The following is a 21,010-nucleotide window of genomic DNA, read 5'->3' on the forward strand; positions in this document are numbered from 1 at the left end:
ACAAATAAATAAATAAAATAAATATAGCCATTTCCAGGTAGAGATGTCATTCATTTCACGAGCACCATGGCTGTTATTCAGCATAATTATATACCATAATGTAGAACTCACTGGAGTGGTGGATATCAAGTAGGGAATAAAGATACTTGAACTTGGGTTTTGGGCATAGGCAGACTAACCCTCACCCCCAAACTTATATCTCCTTTTCCTTATGTGTGAAGTGAGGGTGATGTTAAATGGTTGTGGAGTTGCTTGCAGAGGCTCCATTAGAGGGGGTGCTGGGTAGGAGGTCAGCAGAAGCTTCCCTCCACTTTTTCCCTGTTACTGTTGGCTTGATTGAAGCCCATTCCAGAAATGAAATTCCTGCCTGGTACTGTTAACTGGGATCAGAACCTCTGGCTGGGAAGGTCATGGGCCCTAGGGGAAAACCTATTATTGTTATCCTGTTAAAAATACATAGTATCAAACTGCCCCTACAAACATACCTTTATCCCACAGTCTAGGACATTTCTAGATCCTTATCAGAGACGATTCTTACCAGATAAGCGTATTTTCTCACTGGATCATGGTGGACAAAGCGATATACAACTGGTCAGTGTGCAGAGAATAACAGATTGTGGTCCAGGTGTGGTGGCACATGCTTTTATTCTCTGTATTCTGGGAGCAGAGGCAAGCAGAACTCCATGAGTTCAAGGCCAACTTGGTCTACACGGTGAGTTCCAAGCCAGACAAGGCTACCTGGGGAGAATCATTTCAACAACAACAACAACAACAACAACAACAACAACAACAACAACACAACAGATTAGATAGATGGATCTCAGAGATTATAGAGTGCTCAGCACTAAATGGGGGTTTGTATTAGCTCTGTTTACCCCAGGCTTGGGATCCATCTTGGAGAGAGCAGAAAGACCAAAAGAGCCAGAGGTAGGGAACAACTACTATGGAATAGTATTTTCTGGGCATGGGAGGCCCAGAGCTCACAGGAGTGCACACACAACACCTCTGTCTGCAATCACATCATGTGCACAAGATCAAGTCAGCCAAAGTCCCAGCATGGATGAAGGGGTTAGAAAATCTACCCCTAGCTGCGGAGCTACCAGGAATTGATGGATTCAGGGGCGGGAGTGCGCCAATGTCCTTCAGGGATGTGCTCAGGTATGGGTTGCACATGCTCCAGTGGGTAACCTATTGCTAGGCACATTCTGACAGTACTCTCTGGGTTTACAACAGAATACAGGGGGCTGGTGAGATGGCTCAGTGGTTAAGAGCACTGACTGCTTTTCTGAAGGTCCCGAGTTCAAATCCCAGCAACCACATGGTGGCTCACAAACATCCGTAACGAAATCTGATGCCCTCTTCTGGAGTCTCTGAGGACAGCTACAGTGTACTTACATATAATAAATAAATAAATCTTTAAAACAAAACAAAACAACCAAAAAAAAAAAAAACAAACAAACAAACCCCAGAATACAGAAACTTCAGAGGGAAGGTGGTAGAGGGGACATGGGAGGACTTGGAGGGGAGTGGCCACCCTTGACTTGTAACTTTCTTCTTAGTGTTTTGAAACTTCCCTGAGGGTTGGAGAGATGACTCAGCAGTTAAAAGCACTGGCTGCCCCCTTCCAGAGGTCCTGAGTTCAATTCCCAGCAACCACATGGTGGCTCACAACCATCTGTAATGGGATCTGATGACCTCTTCTGGTGCGTCTGAAGACAGTGACAGTGTACTTACGTACATAAAACAAATAAAAAAGGAAGAAGGAAAGAAAGAAAGAAAGAAAGAAAGAGAGAGAGAGAGAAAGAAAGAAGGGGAGAGAGAGAGAGAGAGAGAGAGAAGAAAGAAAGGAAGGAAGGAAGGAAGGAAGGAAGGAAGGAAGGAAGGAAGGAAGGAAGGAAGGAAGAGAGAGAGAGAGAAAGGAAGAGAGAAAAGAATCTTCCCTGAACGTCCGGAGTCAGGTAAGTTTATTTTCTGAGTTTTTCCTGTCTCCCTTCTCCCTCAGGCAGGGAATGTTTTAATTAGGGGTAGAGTGTTACACAACACCAGAAAGGTAGGAAGATTCCTCTCAGACTTGGCCCTGTGAGTCTTCCAGTCTGGCGGATCACTGCAGACTTTGTAACATTCTTTATAATAAAGTGGGGAACGTAATTATCTTCCCTGAGTTCGAGGAACTGCTATGGCATATTCTTCAGGCCAGAGAAGCAGTGTTGTGGGCAGTCAACTGACAGCCGGCACTTCAAAACACACAGGACACAGTCTCCACTGGGAATTGGAATCTGAAGTCTTCTGAGAACACTGGCTCCAGACAGGCAGTGTCAGACCTGGTCTGGTAGAGCCCTTGCAGTAGGATAACTTTGCTCTTGTGAGAAATCTCCTCTTCCACATCTGACATGAGAAGTATGTGCGACCTTGTCTGTGAGGGGGGTCTCCCCCCACCCCCTCCTCTTTCAGACAGGGTCATATGTTCCAGGCTGCACTTAAATTGTGTTTTATAGCGCAGGATGACCTTAAACTTCTGATCTTCCTGCTTATATCTCCCAAGTACAGGGAGAACCAGTATTGGCCACCGTACCTAGCTTCTTACATCCATTAAATATTTTACACTCCTTTATTTTGTGTGTGTACATACGGTGCATGTAAAAACATGTTATGGAGCTCATGTAGAGGGAAGAGGTAATTTTATGGGAATCTGTTCCCGAGCTCTCATAGGGATGAAACTCAGGTTAGATTTGGCAATAAGTACCTTTATCTGCTTGGTCATCTCAATCCCCCATATCCTTTTATATTCCATTAGAAGACTTGATATGAATGAGTGCCTGCTCTGAGAGAGGCAGAAATCACCATAGGCAAAATGGGTCTGCAAGAGAAAGAATTGAGCAGGGAATTTGTAAGAAAACTCTAAAACGATCATTCTCAGGGCCATGTGGTTCGCAAAGCCCAGGAGGGAAGCTTATCTTCCCTGGAAAGCTACTCAATGGAGCTACCAAGGCAGGGAAACGGTGCTTACCCTCAGGCTCAGGTCCCTCCTAGCTGTGGCTGTAGGCTTGTGGGCAATCATCTTTAACTCCTCAACTTATCCAAGTGCCTTAGGGGTAATAGAACACTGTCTTAGTCAGTGTTCTATTGCTGTGACGAGATACCATGACCACTGCAACTCTTATAAAAGAGCACATTCAATTGAGGTTTCTTGCTGTTTCAGAGGTTTAGTCCATTGTCATCATGGCAGGGAGCATGGTGGCACACAGGCAGACATGGTGCTGGAGATGTAGATGAGAGTTTCTTATTTGGGTCTGTAGGCAGCTGTAAGAGAGAGCCACTGGGCTTGGCTTGGCCAATTTTTTTTTGTTTTTTTTTTGTTTTTGTTTTTGTTTTTTTGTTTTTGTTTTTTTGAGACAGGGTTTCTCTGTGTAGCTCTGGCAGTCCTGGAACTCACTTTGTAGACCAGGCTGGCCTCGAACTCAGAAATCTGCCTGCCTCTGCCTCCCGAGTGCTGATCCCCCAACCTTCCCTTCCCGAGTTCTAGGATTATAAGCTTACAAAGTGCCACCACGTTCAGTTTTTATGTTGATGCTTCGGATTTAACCGTGGACTTAGTGTATACGTGGTAAACTGTCTACCAAGTGAGCTGTGTTCCAAGCTTCCCCTTCCCCGTGTTTTTTTTTCTCTCTCTCTTTCACGGTTTAAGACAGCGTCTTAACATGTCTGGCCCAGGCTGTGCATCAAACTCGCCACAACCATGTCTGCCCTCAGCTTTTCTGTAATGCTCCTGTCTCAGTTTCTCTGAGCTAGCATGCCCAGCTTAAGTCTCTCTCTCTTCTTTCTGTGTCTGAGACAGGGTTTTGCTGGGTAGCACAGGCTAGAATCCTCCTGCTTCAGTCTCCTCATTGCTGGGACAAGTGTGGACCACTTGAATGCTGAACTTGGATGTTGGACTTTATAAACAGGCCCTTCCCTGAAATCGTAGTTCCAGGAAATCTGGGGCCTCTAGAACAACCAAACAAGGCAAAAAGCAAAACCCCTTTCAACATGCTTCTCCCAAAGGGAGGAAGGTGGCCCAGTGTGTTCTCTCAGGCCAGCCCGGACAACAGTGAGAACAGGGTTCTGGCCCTCCCTCGGCTGTCAACTTGGGATCCTCCTAGGGCTTCAGCCTCCTCACGGTCGGGATTATAGGCATTTCCTACCATATGGAGATTGATTGACACAGACACTGTAACCGATTGGACATGCATTTTCCCTTCCCTCCCTAGTGACTACCAGACAAAGTGCTGGAGTGGAACCCAGTCCAAGTACTATGCGGATCTTTGACCGGTTAACTCTAATCCTCCCAGCCCACAGTACGCAGAGCTTCGATCCTGCCCATTCCTCATCAGATTTATATTCGGTTCCTAGCTGGCTGGCTAGGTCCCTCTTACTCTTCCACTACTCCTTCCAAGTCCAGGAATGTGCGCTGTGCAGCCGCTGCTCTGACTCCTAAAAACTGTAAAACTGTAAAAGCTGTAGAAACGTTAAGAATGGCGAAGGATCAGCCCACCCTTTCTTCTCTGAGGATCGGCCTGGGATCGAGAGGTCACATCCTAATATAGAAAGCAGGCGGTCTGGTGCGCTGAGACGCTGCCACCAAATCGGAGAGTTCTGCCACCGTCATCCCTACCTAGATCTTCCCAGAGTCTCGGGGAGGAACCAGGGAACCCAAGGGGCCCACACTGGGGTTCCTGCACTGGAGAGGACAGAAGCTGCCTAGGTCAGCAGCTGGGGAACCACTTGCAGGCAGCGGGCTGGGGCTGGGTGGGGCCGGGCGGACCGCAAGTCTCAGGGGGCGTGGAGCCCAGGCGGAAGGGGCGGGCCGGGCACGAGAAGGGCTGGGCCGAGGTGCCGCGGGGTTGCTGGAGGGTCGTGGGCGGCGTGCAGGAGACATGTCGGCGGGCAGCAGCTGCAGCCAGACTCCCAGCCGGGCCATCCCCACTCGCCGCGTAGCCCTCGGCGATGGCGTGCAGCTCCCGCCCGGGGACTACAGCACCACTCCGGGCGGCACGCTCTTCAGCACCACCCCGGGAGGTAGGCGCTGGCCGGGGTCACGGGCGACCTCGGGGGGCTGGAGGATACGTCGGGATCCGGAGTCTCACGTGCGACGGGGAGGGCGGCATTCGAGGGGTTCGGTAGCTGGCCAGAACGGACGAGGGGCGTCGGGAAAGCAGAAGGGTCACCGTCTCGGTTGCTCGCCTTCTGGGTGTGGTGGAGCGTGGTCTGGAACCCGGCTGCAAACTGCCTGCATTATTAGCCTTTTCCTGGGAGATACGGCAGAGTGCCCTGAGCATACAGATAGGCACTCTGCCAGGACCACCATGTGCTTAAGGGCGACCTCTGTGGGTGTCAGGGCAGTTTGGGGTGGGACAAGATCAGGGAAAGAGGCTGGCCTGGAGATTAAGTTTAGTTGATCTCCCTTGGAATAAGTGACGCCTGCACACTTTTTTTTTTTTTAACCTTTCCGGAGGCAGCCCTCTTTGCTTTGGACACTCGCTCATTAATGGAGGCTGGACGCTGAGGGTGCTTCTCTGCCACCTGTGGCTTGTGTTAAGAGAGAGATTCCTGCAGGGGCGGCGTCTGGTGTAGTGCAGAACAACACGTTCCTCGGGCCTGGGGGGCAGGGCACAGCGTTGAACTGGCCCAAGTGGCGGAGGATGAGGAAGAGGAAGCTGAGTTGGCGCGGGTGGGGGCCGGCCTCCGGGAACCAGGCATTCCCAGCTTGCCCTGGAGCCCCAGTATAGACGCTGATGAAACCTACCCGCCTGTTTGCATGATGAAATCCTCGTGGCTCACTACTTCCCTCCCAATCCTCGCGCCGCTCCCACCCACTTTTGCGCTTCTCCCCTCCCCGGTCTCCTCCCCCAACTACTCCTCTTACAACTCAAAAACAAGAGGAATCCTGGCGCGGTGATGAACCTTGGGCTACTGCTGGCGCAGCCGGGCCACATGCCTATTTTCTCGGGCAGCTGTCCCTGCACCAGGGAGCACAGCCAGATCCCAGAACCAAGGCACCGATGAAGGGATCTTGGAGCTCAGTCAGTGTCCACTGGGTTCTGTGATCTTCAGGACACAGCACCAAGGCCTCGCTGCTTGAGCACGTGTCTGTTGTGCATCGTCATGCTGAGTTCCTACACTCAGCAAGAAGTAGCAAGCAGGGCAGGGGGAGAAAGCCGGCTCCCTCTTATTAGAAACGGCCCAAAGGAAAAGTTTTCTGCAGGCTTCTGGCCTCCCGTTACTGGAGTTCTTCAACCCCGCTGGCCACTTTTTAGTTCACGCTGTTGCCCCTTTGTCTTTTCGCAGAACTTTGTGTTGAGCACAAAGTTTCACAGAGAGTTGAGTCCTTTTAGGCGAGGTGTGAATCAGGGTGTATTTTTTATTTTTATTTTTTATAGGCACCGATACAGACCTAAAGGCTCTGGGAAACGTTTATTTTCTCTCTTGCCCGTCCCTTTCTGGATGAACAGGTTAGCTGGGTAGCAATAGCCAGTACTGTTTGTAATGCACTCTGATCCACTTCTCACTGTGGTCTGCGAAGTGTCCGTTGGCAGACCAGGTAGTTCCCGTTGTCTTTGAAGAGGAAGGGGTTTCCTTAGAGTGTAGCATTTGCTTCTTAACTGAAAGAAAGCAGTGTCAGGTCCCCAAAGCCAGCTGGCCCTTGTCAGATTTTTGTTGCTGTTGTTGTTGTTTGTGTGTCACACAGTCCATAGCTCGAGGAAAGACTTGCTTGTTTCTGCCAAAGCCAGTTAATTTAAGGAGTGGGATCTTTTCCCAAAGGCCATTCATTCCAGGTCGCCTCTGCTAAAGGGCAGAAGCTTGACCCATTTGCTCCAGAATGTTTCTCATCACTTAGCACCCCAACGAGATACGGAATCCGAGTGCAGAGGTCTACAGGGTGAGTTACGGGAGAGCCAGGGCTACACAGAGATCCTCCTGCCTCACCTTACTGAGTGTTGGTAATTCCGGGGTTAACAGCTGTTGAATACCCTTTGGGCTATTTCTCTTTGCTCTCATCTATTCTCTGCAAATCCATCTAACTTTTGAATTTTCTTACTTGTATCAGGGGCCAGCTGGGAGTTCAAGGTCAAGTGAATCACCCTGAGGTCTACTCTGTCCTCTGGATCTATGGGCGTATAAAGCCCATGAGCTTGAATCAGGACTGAGTCATCTGCCTAACCATTATATGCTTGATTGGCTCACATTCCATTTTGAGTACTCAGGAGTTACAAGGGAAAGGGATAAACAACACACAAACAAAGCCCATACACGCACACACACACACACACACACACACACACATATACACATATATGTATACACACACACACACACATATATACACATATATGTATACACACACACACACATATATACACATATATGTATACACACACACACACACACACACACATATATACACATATATGTATACACACACACACACACACACACACACACACACACACACGGCTTTTTTCCTTGCCTTTCCAGATCTTTAGGAGTCTGGCAAAGTAGATCTCATATCCAGGCATAAAGTCAGGTTTCTTGAACTTAAGCTTCCTATACTCCTTGGCATGTGACTTGACCTGTAAGGGGCTGCAAGCTCTACATGAAGAAATACTACAGGAAGCTACTTCAGCTGAGAATGGCTTTGAAGCAGCTGCCTCTGGAGACCAGGGCACAACAGGTGGCCTGAACCATCTCCATTCCTGGGACTCTGGTCAGTGGTCATTAAGCCTTTGGTAACCTAGGACATTTCTGAAGGGAGTGTCCCACAAGAAGATTTGAACCTGGGAGTCTTTAAGATTGCTAGCAATGTCATAAACAGGATCTAGTGAACACCCACCAAGGATGGATGTTTGACTTCTAAACCTACAGAAGTTGTTTGGGTGGTCATACCTCATAGTACCTGGGTAAGGTTAATTAATAATCAGGCAGGCAGGTAGGTAGGGTGGCAGGTGTAAATGACACTGTTTTGTAAGGGGTAAAGTTGAATGTAATGGTGCAGAGACAGGAGAATCTTTGTGAGTTTGAAGCCAGCCTGGTCTACAGTCTACATAATAAGTTCCAGGTCAGTCAGACCTACATAGCGAGACCCTATCAGAGAAATTAAAAAAAAAGTCTCTGTCTGGGAAGCTGACCTTGAGGTGGCTGCCAAGTGTTTAACTCCGTCAGTGCTGGGAAGAGGGGAGGTGGGCTGGACGCTGATGCCGGTGACTTGATGTCCCGAGGTCTTAGTCACACAGAGGGGAGAAGTTACAGCTGAGGATATTATTAAGGGCCGAATGAGAGAGCTTGGATATCGAGGTGGCAAGGAGATAATGGTCCCCGTCTGACATGCACCCGAGCTTCCATTTAAAGTGTTTGAAACAATATATAGTAGGTTCCAGGACATACGACTGAATTGGAAGGGGGTTGGGTAGAGCACTCCAAGCTACCTTTGCAGCCTCTTGGTTTTTATTTAAGGCATGCCCTGCAACTAGGAAGATAGTGTGACTTGGAAGGATGGGATTCAGGTGACGATACAGCTGACGGTGGGATACAAGCATGGGGCTTAAGAGATGGTTCCGAGGTTAAAACATGCTTGCTAGCCAGGCGTGGTAGTGCAAAACAAAAAACCAAAACAGCAAAAAAAAAGTGCTTGCTGCACTTGGAAAGGTCTGTTCTTTAGCCCCTGGACCTCTGTCCGTCATCATTCCACCATCATTCTAGCTGAAGGGGTGGCCTTTCCTTGCTTCCACAGGAACCTCTCCCTAAATTAAAATAAAAGCCTAGAGGCTCGGAGGGGGAAGCTCAGTGAAGGGGAACTCTGCAAGAGGATCTGACATCACAAAGGAGGGGGAGGAGGGGCGGAGGCTGGAGGGTGACTTTCAGGTGTAAGAGAGAGTGGCTATGTTGGGAGTTAGGGGACTAGAGGTTTGGCACAGACTTTCAGTTATGAGAGGGGTAAATTCCAGGGGTGTACTCATCAGTGGCTATAATTAACTCTGCAGTGTTTACTAGAAATCAGCTCAGGGCAACTGTAGCCATATCCTTCCGTACACAGGCAGACATCCGAGAGACGTAGGCTGGTTGCTCTAATTGTGGGATTTATTTTACATTTCCTAGTGTGACAGCAGATCATCACATTCTGTGTACTCCGACTAGGTGCTTCTGCCTCCTTTCTTCTCTCTCTATGTCTCCCTCTCCTTTCCTTTTTCTCTCTTCCTCCTCTTCTTTAAGATAGGATCTTACTGTATATAGCCCCGGCTAGCCTCAATACTGGTGATCTCCTGTCTCAGCCTCCTGAGGGCTGGGATAATAGGCATGTGGCATCTTGCTTAAGTGCGTAAGATTTTTATTTGCCAGTTTTACTTAATAGTTCAGTGATGCTGAGGGGAGACATGATTCTAAGAACCAGGGGCACATCTATAGAATGCAGCGATTCCATAGACACCCCCTGCCCTTCAGTTCTATAACCCATAGTGATTTTTTTTTTAAAGTTTTATTTAATTATATGAGTACACTGTTGCTGTCTTCAGACACATCAGAAAAGGGCGTCAGATCCCATTACACAGATGATTGTGAGCCACCATGTGGTTGTGGGATTTGAACTCAGGACCTCTGGAAGAGCAGCCAGTACTCTTAACCACTGAGCCATCTCTCCAGCCTCATCCATAGTGATTTCCCTTTGTGGTTTTGTACGTGGGCCCCAGGGCCACAGAACTTGTCCCCATGATCCATGGCAGTCTGAGGACGTGATCCTCTAGATTTTGGTGGCCTTCAGAGGTTGCCTTTTTCTTTCCAGCATCCCCCCAAAGTGGCAGGTAGTCATTATTTACAAGGTGAGCTGGATTCTCACCCACCACTATCAGCAAAAGTCATTACCGACTCAGGTGAAGGGAGGCAGAGAGCATGGTGCTGATTTCATTTCACTTAGTGGTACAAAACACTGAAGCATTTTTCCAAATGAGCCTTTATTTGATGTTCACGAAAACGAGTTAGAAGGGAGTAGCAATATTGAAAATGAGGATTGCTTAACGCGACCATTTTTTTTTGTTTTTTTTTTCTCCCCTCCCCTTAGCGATCATTTCTGTGTATGGATCCCCATATGTTCAGGCAAACAAACAAAAACATCCATTACTTTCTGGCCCGAGCGAGTCTTACCTCAGCTGTCTTTCTCCGTGGTGAATCATAGCCACGAGTCTGTTGGCGTGCTTGTTTCTCGGGTTAGACAGGATGTTCTTCCAGAGCAGTCGTTGTGACCCCAGGACCTAAGGCCAGGTCCGGTGTTCAGAAGGTGACGAGTCATGCTGCGTGTGGCTTAGTGGCACAGTGCCCTGCTAGCATGTGGGATGCCCTGGGCTGATTTTTAGCACTAGGGAGGAGATGAAGATGAAGGGGGCCTACAAGGAACCCAGAGTGAAGCATCCTCTTAGGATATGTAGGTTCCTTCCTGAGGCCTGGGTCTCCCCTGAGAACTCCAGGGTGGAGATGGTTGTACCAGGTTGCCACTAGCCTTTAACAAGCCATCACCAGACTTGATAACGTAAACAACGGTTTATTGCTCACGTCTGTCCTTTGCTGATTTTGGCAGAGTTGACTCAAGGCTGCAGCTGGATTGCCCTGGGCTGCAAGGTCCAAGGTGGCCTTATCCACGTGTGAGTCTATCACTTGCTGGCCCCTGGTGGGAGGCTGGGAACGCTCCCGTCTTGGGGCTCAAATCATTTAGTTTAGCTTGAACTTCTCTGTTAGCCCAGGGCAGAGGCATGGGAGCTTTGCCCCATCACTTTAAAAGTATTCGTGTGTTCTTAGGGGGCAGTCCAGCTTTAAGTGGGGGTGAGAGGAAGATGGGGTGGCCTTCTTTGTTTTGAGACAGGATCTCCAAACATTTGAGGATGACCTTAAAGTCCTGATCAATCTACTGATAACTTCTCAAGCGTATGAACCACTCACTGGTTTTTGTTGTTGTTTGTTGTATGTTTTTTGTTTTGTTTGATTTTTTTTTTCCCTGCTTCTTCTGAACGGCAGACTTTAGGGCCATTGCTTTGTAGGGCTTATGCTTACTGTCCAAACACACCCCTCTTATTGTCACTTGGAAGGCCTGGGTTTTCTGGGCACTAGCAATTGGCTTGAGTCAGGTGTGCCCGGCAGCCCAGAATGTGGATGAGAAAAGAGGCACAGTCCGTTTAGAGCTTCGGGGGCACATGTTTATGATGTCAGTAATCTGGGAATGAGGAGTTCGTCAACAGGAGGATCAGATGTTCAAGGCCAATGTGGGTGCTTTGAGAATGGCTCCCAGAGATGCATGCATTTGAATGCTCTGTCCCCATTCGGTGGACCTGTTTGGGAAGGATTAGGAGGTGTGGCCTTGTTGGAGGAGGTGTGGCATTGGGATGGGCTTTGAGGTTTCAAGAAAAGGAAAAAGGAAAATGTCCACACCATTCCCTGTTAGCTCTCTCTGTCTCATACGTGTAGATGAATATGAAAGCTAACAGCTATGGCTCCACTCAGCACCATGCCTGCCTACCAGATGCCATGCTTCCCGCTGCGATGGTCATGGACTCTAAGCTCCACGTTAAATGCTTCATTTTGTAAGTTGTCTTATCACAACAATAGAGAAGTAACCGAGACAGCCTTAGCTACATATTGCATTTGAGGGTGGACCGGGCAGGCTCAGCTCACATGAAACCTTGTCACAAAACACTCCAAGAAATGATCAGAGCGGTCGTCCTACTTGAAGAGAATGTGTGTTTGGACTGGAGTTGTCGCTCAGTGGAGGAACAAGTGTGTTTGGAACCTGGGTTTAATCCCAAGCACCAGAAAAGGGAAAACCCGGCCAGTCTATCTTAGTGTGCTACAGCTGCCATATGAAAATACTGCTTTAATCCTAGCTTAAGCGGCAAAACTTATTTTCTTACTGTTTGGTAACTGGAAGTTTAAGACCAGAGTGAGGTTGGTTCTTTCTGAGGCCTCTCTTCCTAGCTTGCCTATCTTCTCTCTTGTCAGCTTATGGTCCTCCTCCTCCTCCTCCTCCTCTTAATAGTATAGAATAGAGTTTATTCAGGGCATGGGGAGGGTAGTAGAGACAGAGAAAGGCAGAGAGGGAGAGAGTAGATGCCGCCATGAGCATGTGGAGCGAGAGGGGGGAGGGGAATGGGGAGAGAGGGGGAGGGGTGAGAGGACAGAACCAGAGCAAGAAGGCAAGAGAGCCAGCTTATGGTCTTTCGTCTGTGGGTCTATGCATGCATTTCCTCTTCTGAGGATGCTCTGGTGACGCCAGATCAGGATCCAGTCTAAAGGGTTCATATTGACCTTCTCTATAAAGACACCATATTGTGAGGTGCTGGGGTTTAGGCTTCAACACCTGAGTTTGAAGGAACACAGTACAGTCCATAACAGCTCCCACCCACTCCCTCTGGACTAGCCCTTGCTGTGTTTTGGGAGACACCTGGAGAGCTTGTGGCACTCACACTCTGCACTGGTGCATTCTGAAGCATTTGGGGAGAGGTCTGCAAAGGGGGAGACGCTGGGCCAGCCTTAGAAAGATTTCAGCCATTTTGTTCTAAAGTCTCTGTAAAAAGCCTTGCTCTTGTCAGAGCCTCTTAGGGAAGAAGGGTGGCTTGTTGCCCCCGACAGATTGCCCACAGTTGGTGTCTGGTAGCTTCATAGGACCCCCGAGAGAGGTAGGTGTGCATCACCGTGCCTCTCTTCCTATTCCTTCATAAAAGTCTTCTTTCTGATAAGTTTACTCTGCTTGCTTGAGACTGGACATCTATCTATCCATCCATCCATCTATATATCATCTGTGTGTGTGCTTGTGTCTATTTGTCTGTCTGTCTGTCTGTCTGTCTGTCTCTATCTATCTATCTATCTATCTATCCATCCATCCATCCATCCATCCAACCTTCCATCCTTGTGTCTACTATCTCTATGTCTGTCTACTTATGAAACGGTGTCTCTACATAGTCCTGGCTGTCTCAGAACTCACTCTGTAGGGGACTGGCCTTGAACTTACAGAGATCCAATTGGCTCTATCTACGGAGCACTTGTATTAGAGAGGCATATACCACCATGGCTGGCTTATGTTTGTTTATTTATTTTAGATTTATTTATTATGTGTAAGTACACTGTAGCTGTCCTCAGATATTCCAGAAGAGTGCATCAGATTTCATTACGGATGGTTGTGAGTCACCATGTGGTTGCTGGGATTTGAACTCGGGACCTTCGGAAGAGCAGTTGGCGCTCTTAACCACTGAGCCATCTCGCCAGCCCCATTTATTTATTTTTTGATCCCCAAACCCTTGTGCATGTAATGTAAGGAAGATGTTCTTCCATGGAATGATAACTCTAGCCTCGGGAACATTGGTATGTGTTATTTATTTAGTCTTTTTTTTTTTTTTTTTTGAGACAGGGTTTCTCTGTGTAGCCTTAGCTGTCCTGGAGACCAGGCTGGCCTAGAACTCAGAAATCCGCCTGCCTCTGCCTCCCAAGTGCTGGGATTAAAGGTGTGCGCCACCACGCCGGGCTTATTTATTTAGTCTTGATGATACTCCTTTGGGGTGTGAGTCTTTTCTTACCTTCTTCGTGTGGCTCAGAAAGAGCTGGGACCCAGAAATTGAGTTTTCTAGGTAGGTGATTCCCGGTTTGAGTCCAGGACTTGTGCACAAAGTCCCATGTGGTTTGCACATTAAGGATCCTAAAAATAGGTGGTGATGGCCAGTGCTTTAAATATAGTGTCCGTGAGCCCAGGGTGACACCCTTGGTTGGCAGGTGAGAAAACTAGATCCTTGGGGGAATGTGTCCTCACTAGTGTGTCCAGGAAAACTGGCACGAGTGTTAAACCACGCCTTCCTGGGGAGTAAGCACTGATCTATACTTCGTGCATTCCAGGAATTAAAAGTTCCAAAGGCTACCAGGCATACCTCAATTCATGATGGTTCCCATATTCTGTGTGTCTGAGAGAGATGGAGGACGCCCGTTTCCGCACCCCAAGTCTCTTTCTTGGTTGCTTACCTTCCTTCTGAAGAGTCCCCACTTTGGGTCCTTGGAATTGGGTCCTGCTGTGGGTGGGACTGAGCAACTGGTGGCAGCTGGTCACCTTAAACCTTGATGGGACAGAATAATTGTTAGCGTTTGTGCAGGGGTCCCTTGGGAGGGCCACAGTTCTTTTTTTTTTTTTTTTAAAGGATTTATTTATTTATTATATGTAAGTACACTGTAGCTGTCCTCAGCTACTCCAGAAGAGGGCATCAGATTTCGTTATGGATGGTTGTGAGCCACCATGTGGTTGCTGAGATTTGAACTCAGGACCTTCGGAAGAGCAGTCAGTGCTCTTAACTGCTGAGCCATCTCGCCAGCCCAGGGCCACAGTTCTGATGCACACCAGAGGTTGATGAAGTTGCCATGATAATAAATGAGCAGGCCCATTTTGAGGCCTTGGAGAGGCCACTGAGGCACAGGTAGAGGAAGTAGTACCTTGTCCATAGAGTAGAGCTGGCAAATGAGACAATTGTCTGTCGAGAGTCAGCGAGAAAGAACGTTGGTCCACAGGCAGTTCAAATCTGAACTTGGAACTTTCACCTTAGCACCCAGTAGGCTCTCGATTCCAGCTCCACAACTGATCTGTGATTCACGGTGTGTGTGTGTTTACTACCTACCTCAACATTATTTATATGTTTATTTATTTTGTACCTTCTTTTCTCCACTGCGACCGGATCCCTGACGGGGAAACTTGAAGGCGGAATATTTATTTTGGCTCCTGACTTCTCAGTTCAGTCCAGTCAGTTGATTCATTGCTCGATCAGAACATCATGGCGGCAGGAGCTTGTGTTAGAGATGGGTCTTGACTTTAGGGTGGGCAGGAAGCAGAGAGAAGGGAGATGCTGGCGCCTGGCTGGCTTCTAAACAGTGAGATGGTGCTACCTGCATGGAACATGGTCTATCCTTAGTTAATCCTCCCTGCAAATGACCTCAGGCACTCCACAGCTGCACCTTCCCAGGGTCCTACATATTTTTTTGGAAATAGCGCCTCTCTTATTTAGCCCCGTCTATTCTGGAAATTGCCATGTAGACCATGCTGGCCTCGAACTCAGATCCTCCTGCCTTTGCCTCCTGAGTGCTGGGTAGTGGCACCACACCTGGCCAGCAGGACCTCTTAAACCTTTTTTGTTGACCTCTTCTATCTAGCATGAGTTTTTATATAACCCAAGGTATGTAGGTATATAAAGTAGGTATGCATATCAAACATTCACTGATAAAGTTGTAAATTTATTTTAAAAAAAACCATTTTTTGGGGGGCATACATATAATTTGACTGTCTATTAACTGACAAAAGCCAGTTTGCATACTAAGATGACCTTCTTGTTTACGAAGAATAGTGTCCCGGCTGAAAGTCTCGAACCATAGGACACAGGGCATATTCGTTTTTCAGTTGGTTGGCGTTTTGTTTTTATAACAATCTGTGATGTGCATTATGTTGGTAAATTGTATTGCGCTGTTTGGGATGACTGATAAGCTGGCTGTATGCACAGAGTTACCGCCCCGCCTCTCGCTTCAGACCCAAGTGTGTTTATCTCAGTGTCTGCCCCCTGTGTGACCAGAGGGAAGAGAGCGGGCATAACGACAGGGTGAAAATGCCCTTGAGAACAGCTGGGGGGGGAACCACTGACAACCAGGGTCCTTATTGTTTGTGCCACGCTATGGAAGTGCCTTAGTTGGAAACTTGATCTACATGGCAAGCTCCAGATAGAAAGACCCTGCGTAGGACCCTGGGAAGGCACAACACAGCTGTGGGAGTGCCTAAGGTCATTTGCAGCGCAGGTTAGCTGAGGATAGACCCTCGCTCAGTCGGGGCTCCAGCTGCCTGCCTCGGTTTCCCTTACTCAGATTCTGCCGGATGCTGTGGACCTACAGCTGAATGACGTTCGTTTCCGGTTGGCTAGGCTCACCTGTTTGAAGCCTTGCCCCGAGGGGACCATTGACTCCAGCTGGCTGCCTTAGAGTCCTTCTCTGCTGAATGTTTGGCTGGTTTAATACTGTTTGTCTGACCTGTCTGCCTACCCATCTCTCGCTAGCTATCTATTCTTTTAATTCGGCTTTACTATGCACTTATTTACAATGGAAAGTTTTCGTAGGTCATCCTCCCAGGTGGTACAAAACCATCATCAGCACCAGGAAAAGCCGTTCGTTTAAATAAATAAGTAGAAGACAGTGACAGTGACATTTCAGAAGCTGTCAGCAATTCTGTCCTAATCCCAAGACTTACTTATTTATTTATTTTTATTTGAGACAGGGTTTCTCTGTATAGCCCTGTCTGTCCTGGACTCATTCTGTAGACCAGGCTGGCCTTGAACTCAGAAATCCTCCATCCTCCTGCCTCTGCCTCCCAAGTGCTGGGATTAAAGGTGTGCTCCACCATCACCCGGCTGATTCATTTTTAAAACATGTATTTATATACTTATTGAGAGGGAGGGAGAAGGAGTGGGGGAAGAGAGAGAGAGAGAGAGAAAGAGAGAATATATGAATAAGAGTAGGTATAGGTGTGGGGGCATGCATGCCACATCTTGCATATGGTGGCCAGAAGGCATCTTGTGAGAACTGATTCTCGCCTACCATGCAGGTTTCCGGTTGTGAACTCAGGGCCCCAGGCTTGGTGGCAGGTAGGTGCCTTTGCCAGCCGAGCCATCTAGCCAGCCCTTAATTTATTTTCAGTACGCGTGGTATAGAACATTATATAATACGTAGCTAATGCTGTATAGTCTCTCTATAAAAAAAGAAACTGCCGTTGTGTTTGAGAAACCAGAGTTATTTGTCATCTGCAAAGGGATAGCTATAAATAGAAAGGCAAAGGCGGTTTTAAAATTCCAGCTGGCTGCCATTGTCTGCTGGAGGCTTGGGGCCTAACTAAGGCTTGAGGTTTGTTGGGAAGAAAGCCTTCAGTAAGTGCTAGTGAGGGGTTAAAAATAGATCATCAGTGCTGCACTGTGTTCGAGGCCCCGGGGTGGGGGACCTGCGGATAAGCTCATCTGCTCACTGTCACCTGATGGGTCTCCCTCGACGTTCCTGCTCCCTCCTTACATTGGGAATCGCTCCTTTATATGGTGGTGTTCAGGCGGCTGTCAGGGTGGAGGGTCCTGAGTGTGGTTTACTGCTGGAGAAGAGGTCACTGAGTCTGACCCTCACCCTGGGCATAAGATGAACATGGTGTAGGAGGTCAGGAGGAATGGGACTGGCGTTCATTTCATGCCAGCCCTTAAAGGGTGATGCAGGCAGACCGATGTAGTGAGGTTTGGAGAAAGGCTCAGCCTAAGTCCTTTTTGGATTGGATAGAACGTTTCCTGTTTCGGCGAAGACCCGGCAGGAAGAAAGTCTCCTCTGCAGAGAGGGACCCACTGTCTTTCTGTTGTGTAGATGGTCGACCTACCGGAGTTCTGTAGGATGGGATGATGCGGTGACAGGGTGACCACCTTTTCTGTGTGCCGTGCTTGTCCCTGTGTAATTGACAAGGAGAACTGAGGGATGAGAGGTTGAGGGACTATAGCATAGGGTGTTCAGAGCTCCGAGAAAACAAAGATGCATCTTAGTGGGCAACAAACACCTCCATGGGGGAGGGGGCTCCCCACGTGGTGTTGGGGGTTAGGCAGTGGAGCAGGGATGTGGTCAGGTTGGCCAGGTCCCTCGGTCAGCCTAATCCCCCTTTGGTCTAGATTCTATAAAGGACCCTGCTGCATCGGTTGTGGCCACTCCTTCACAGGAAGTGGGAAACACAACAGGCTTGGGGTTCCAGGAAGTCTTACCGGCTCCCTTATTACACCTTCCCCACCAGGAACCAGGATTATCTATGACCGGAAATTTCTGATGGAGTGTCGGAACTCACCTGTGGCCAAAACACCCCCAAAGGACCTGCCAGCCATTCCTGGGGTCACTAGCCCTACCAGCGATGAGCCTCCCATGCAAGCCAGCCAGAGCCAACTGCCCAGCAGCCCGGAAGATAAGCGGGCAGGCGGTGAGTCCTGTCCAGGTCCTGAACTGGAAGGAGGATTGTCTGTTCTCAGGAATTCCACATTTCAGGGAGAGGGTGATGGTGGCTGTCCACCTTTTGAGGAGCAGCTGTAGAGAGACAAGAGGGTGGGGGGCGGGTGGGAAGTGGGACTCTCTTTGGTGGAGGGTCTACAAGCTCCAAGGAACTCAAAGATCTCATGCATCAGGTAATTAGGAGGAGATCTAAAATGACAGTGGCTTTCTCCAGCACCTTCCATCGGCCCCTCTCCCTGTATCATCGCTCACAAAGTACCACTCTTAGAACCCAGCAGCTATCCCTGAGTTCTTGATGCAAGGAGACAATTTATCAGATATCATGCGGTGTACTTCCTTCCCCTCTAGGAAATTACATGTCTGCAAGATAAAAACAATAAACCTGGGTACCTCCTGGCACGTTTACTGGTCATTAAATGGATTGTGGATGGAGACAGGCAGACAATGGCTCCTATTGTCACGGAAGCTTTGACATTTATATCTAGGTCTTTCCTGGTTTCCCCTCCTCCCAAAAACAATCAAAACAGCCACCCTGCCAGGCAGTGGGAGCGAGTTGTAGTGGCAGAACACCTGAGCTCTCCACTGTGGGACTGGGTTGCACAAGCATGTTCACATCCTCTTGGTCTGGGGGCCACCTCTGACTCTCCACCCTGAAGGCAGAGCTCAAGTCTCAGACAGGGAGCTGATGACACCCCCCATGGCCCTGTAGGTTGTGATTCCTGTAGCTGTCTTCAGACACTCCAGAAGAGGGCCTCAGATCTCATTACTAATGGTTGTGAGCCACCATGTGTTTGCTGGGATTTGAAGTCAGGAACTTCAGAAGAGCAGTCAGTGATCTTAACCGCTGAGCCATCTCTCCAGCCCCTGGGATTTCTAATTACCCCAGGAGTTCAGCAGCCCAAGACAAACAATATTTATTCTGTTAGACTGAGATGGACATGGGGAAAGTGAATAGCAATAAGAAGGCAGATTTGACTGCCTGCAGAGAGCGATGTGACAAGCGGTTGCCAAGCTACACGTGTGGGTCCCTGCAGTGTCTTCAAGGGTGGAGGGATTCCCCAGTCTTTGCACAGAACTCTCACCTTTACCTTCCCACCTCAAACCAAAGATGATAGAGGATGGAGTTGTGACCGCTAACTGAAGGCTGTCATTTACCCTTGCTGGCACACTGACGACAGCTCCTAGATTCTGATGGTATTTTAGCTCTCAACCCTCAAGAGTGGCTTGGTTGCCCCATAGAGTTAGGTGGTGGTAGTGGTGTTGGTGTGGGTGTACTTTTAAATTTCCTTAACTGGACACAGGACACAAAGCTCCACCCCTTGGACCACGTATTAAAAATCGGATTCATGGGAAATTGAGCAGTGTCACTGCCCTCCTGAGGAAGCTGATTCCTAAGCCCAGTCAACTTCTCTTGTTTCTCTTCCTCAGCATGCTCTTTCCAGTTGACCTGTGAGAATAACAAAAGATGACACCTCTCTCTGGACTCCTAAGACTGGAGCGGTTCCATTTGCCACTTGTTTATTGGCTGTCTGTCTCCTCTCTCCACAGGTGAAGAGTCACAATTTGAGATGGACATTTAAGGGACCAGCCGTAGGACGCAATGATGCTTCTATGTCCCCCAAGGCCCTTGGGAGGAGAGCTGCACAGCATTCAGGCCTCATACCAGGCAGACACTGGGTGTGGGTCGGCCACCCAGTCCTGCTCCTCACTCAGGGTGCCAGCTCTGCCTTGAATTTTGTGAACACCAGCACATACCTCCTTGTGCCTCTGTCTATACCGAGCTGCTACTGCAGGGGAATGACTCTCACTCACACCCTCCCTGCATGGAGCTCCAGCGAGTGGACTCAGAGGAGTCTATCAGAATGATCTGGCAATCCTAGCCCCAGCCTCCGGAGCACACCCATCTTTCCTTAGGCTGGGTTACCTGGGAAAGCCACACTTTTACTTCTTTCCCTGACAGGAAATAAAAGCCACATTTACCCTAGGCCCGCCCACAGCTGGGCCCTGTCTGAACTGTTTTCCACTCGAAATGACGACATGATTACTATTCTCTGTCCAGTGTTTATGGTGTGATTTCCCTGTACAATATTTTTTAAAAAGATTTATTTTATGTATATGAGTAATCTATCTATCTGTCTGCCTGTCTGTCTGTCTATCATCTTTCTATCATCTATTTATCTATCTATCTATCTATCTATCTATCTGTCTTTCTATCATCTGTCTGTCTGTCTATCTATCTATCTATCTATCTATCTATCTATCTATCTATCTATCTATCATCTGTCTCTATCTATCTATCTATCTATCTATCTATCTATCTATCTATCTATCTATCTATCTATCTATCTATCTATCTATCAATCATCTGTCTTGTCTGTCTGTCTGTCTATCTATCTATCTATCTATCTATCTATCTATCTATCTATCTATCTATCTATCTATCATCTGTCTTGTCTGTCTGTCTGTCTGTCTATCTATCTATCTATCTATCTATCTATCTATCTATCTATCTATCTATCTATCTATCTATCTATCTATCTACTATCTATCTATATAGATGGTAGTGAGCCATCATGTGGTTGCTGGGAACTGACCTCAGGACCTCTGCTCGCTCCGAAAATTTATTTATTATTATATGTTAGGTAGACTGTAGCTGTCTTCAGATGCACCAGAAGAGGGCATCAGGTCCCATTACAGATGGTTGTGAGCCACTTTGTGGTTGCTGGGATTTGTACTCAGAACCTTCAGAAGAGCAGTCAGTGCTCTTAACTGTTGAGCCATCTCTCCAGCCCCCTTTACATTATCATATGTGCTTGTTATACCAGCACTCTGGGTCAGCAGAGCATGCCTTACTGTCAATTTACAGCTGAGAGGTCTGGCTGAAGCTAGCCCTCTATGGGCCTGGACCAGAACGCTGCAGGTCTGTAATTATTTTTAGTAGCAGCAAGTGTTACCTTTGTCCAGTGAGATGGTC

At 48.1% G+C, this 21,010-nt stretch overlaps 1 protein-coding gene across 1 annotated transcript; it reads left to right on the forward strand.

The window, feature by feature from the left end:
- The first annotated feature begins 4,831 nt into the window (after positions 1–4,831).
- Positions 4,832–20,161, forward strand: Eif4ebp1 (eukaryotic translation initiation factor 4E binding protein 1). Its single transcript, NM_007918.3, has 3 exons — positions 4,832–5,055; positions 17,828–18,007; positions 19,585–20,161. The coding sequence occupies exons 1-3, from the start codon at positions 4,914–4,916 to the stop codon at positions 19,614–19,616; spliced, it is 354 nt and encodes a 117-aa protein (NP_031944.3). The 5' UTR covers positions 4,832–4,913; the 3' UTR covers positions 19,617–20,161.
- The last annotated feature ends 849 nt before the right edge of the window (positions 20,162–21,010 follow it).

Source organism: Mus musculus, chromosome 8 (assembly GCF_000001635.26).
Source record: "Mus musculus strain C57BL/6J chromosome 8, GRCm38.p6 C57BL/6J".
Lineage (NCBI taxonomy): Eukaryota > Metazoa > Chordata > Mammalia > Rodentia > Muridae > Mus > Mus musculus.

Bases quoted from the DNA above. Each gene is read 5' to 3' on its own strand.
- Eif4ebp1 (NM_007918.3), top strand. From the start codon at position 4,914: ATGTCGGCGGGCAGCAGCTGCAGCCAGACTCCCAGCCGGGCCATCCCC. The intron at 5,056-17,827 runs GTAGGCGCTGGC...CTTCCCCACCAG, and splicing joins CTTCAGCACCACCCCGGGAG to GAACCAGGATTATCTATGAC. The intron at 18,008-19,584 runs GTGAGTCCTGTC...CTCTCTCCACAG, and splicing joins GGAAGATAAGCGGGCAGGCG to GTGAAGAGTCACAATTTGAG.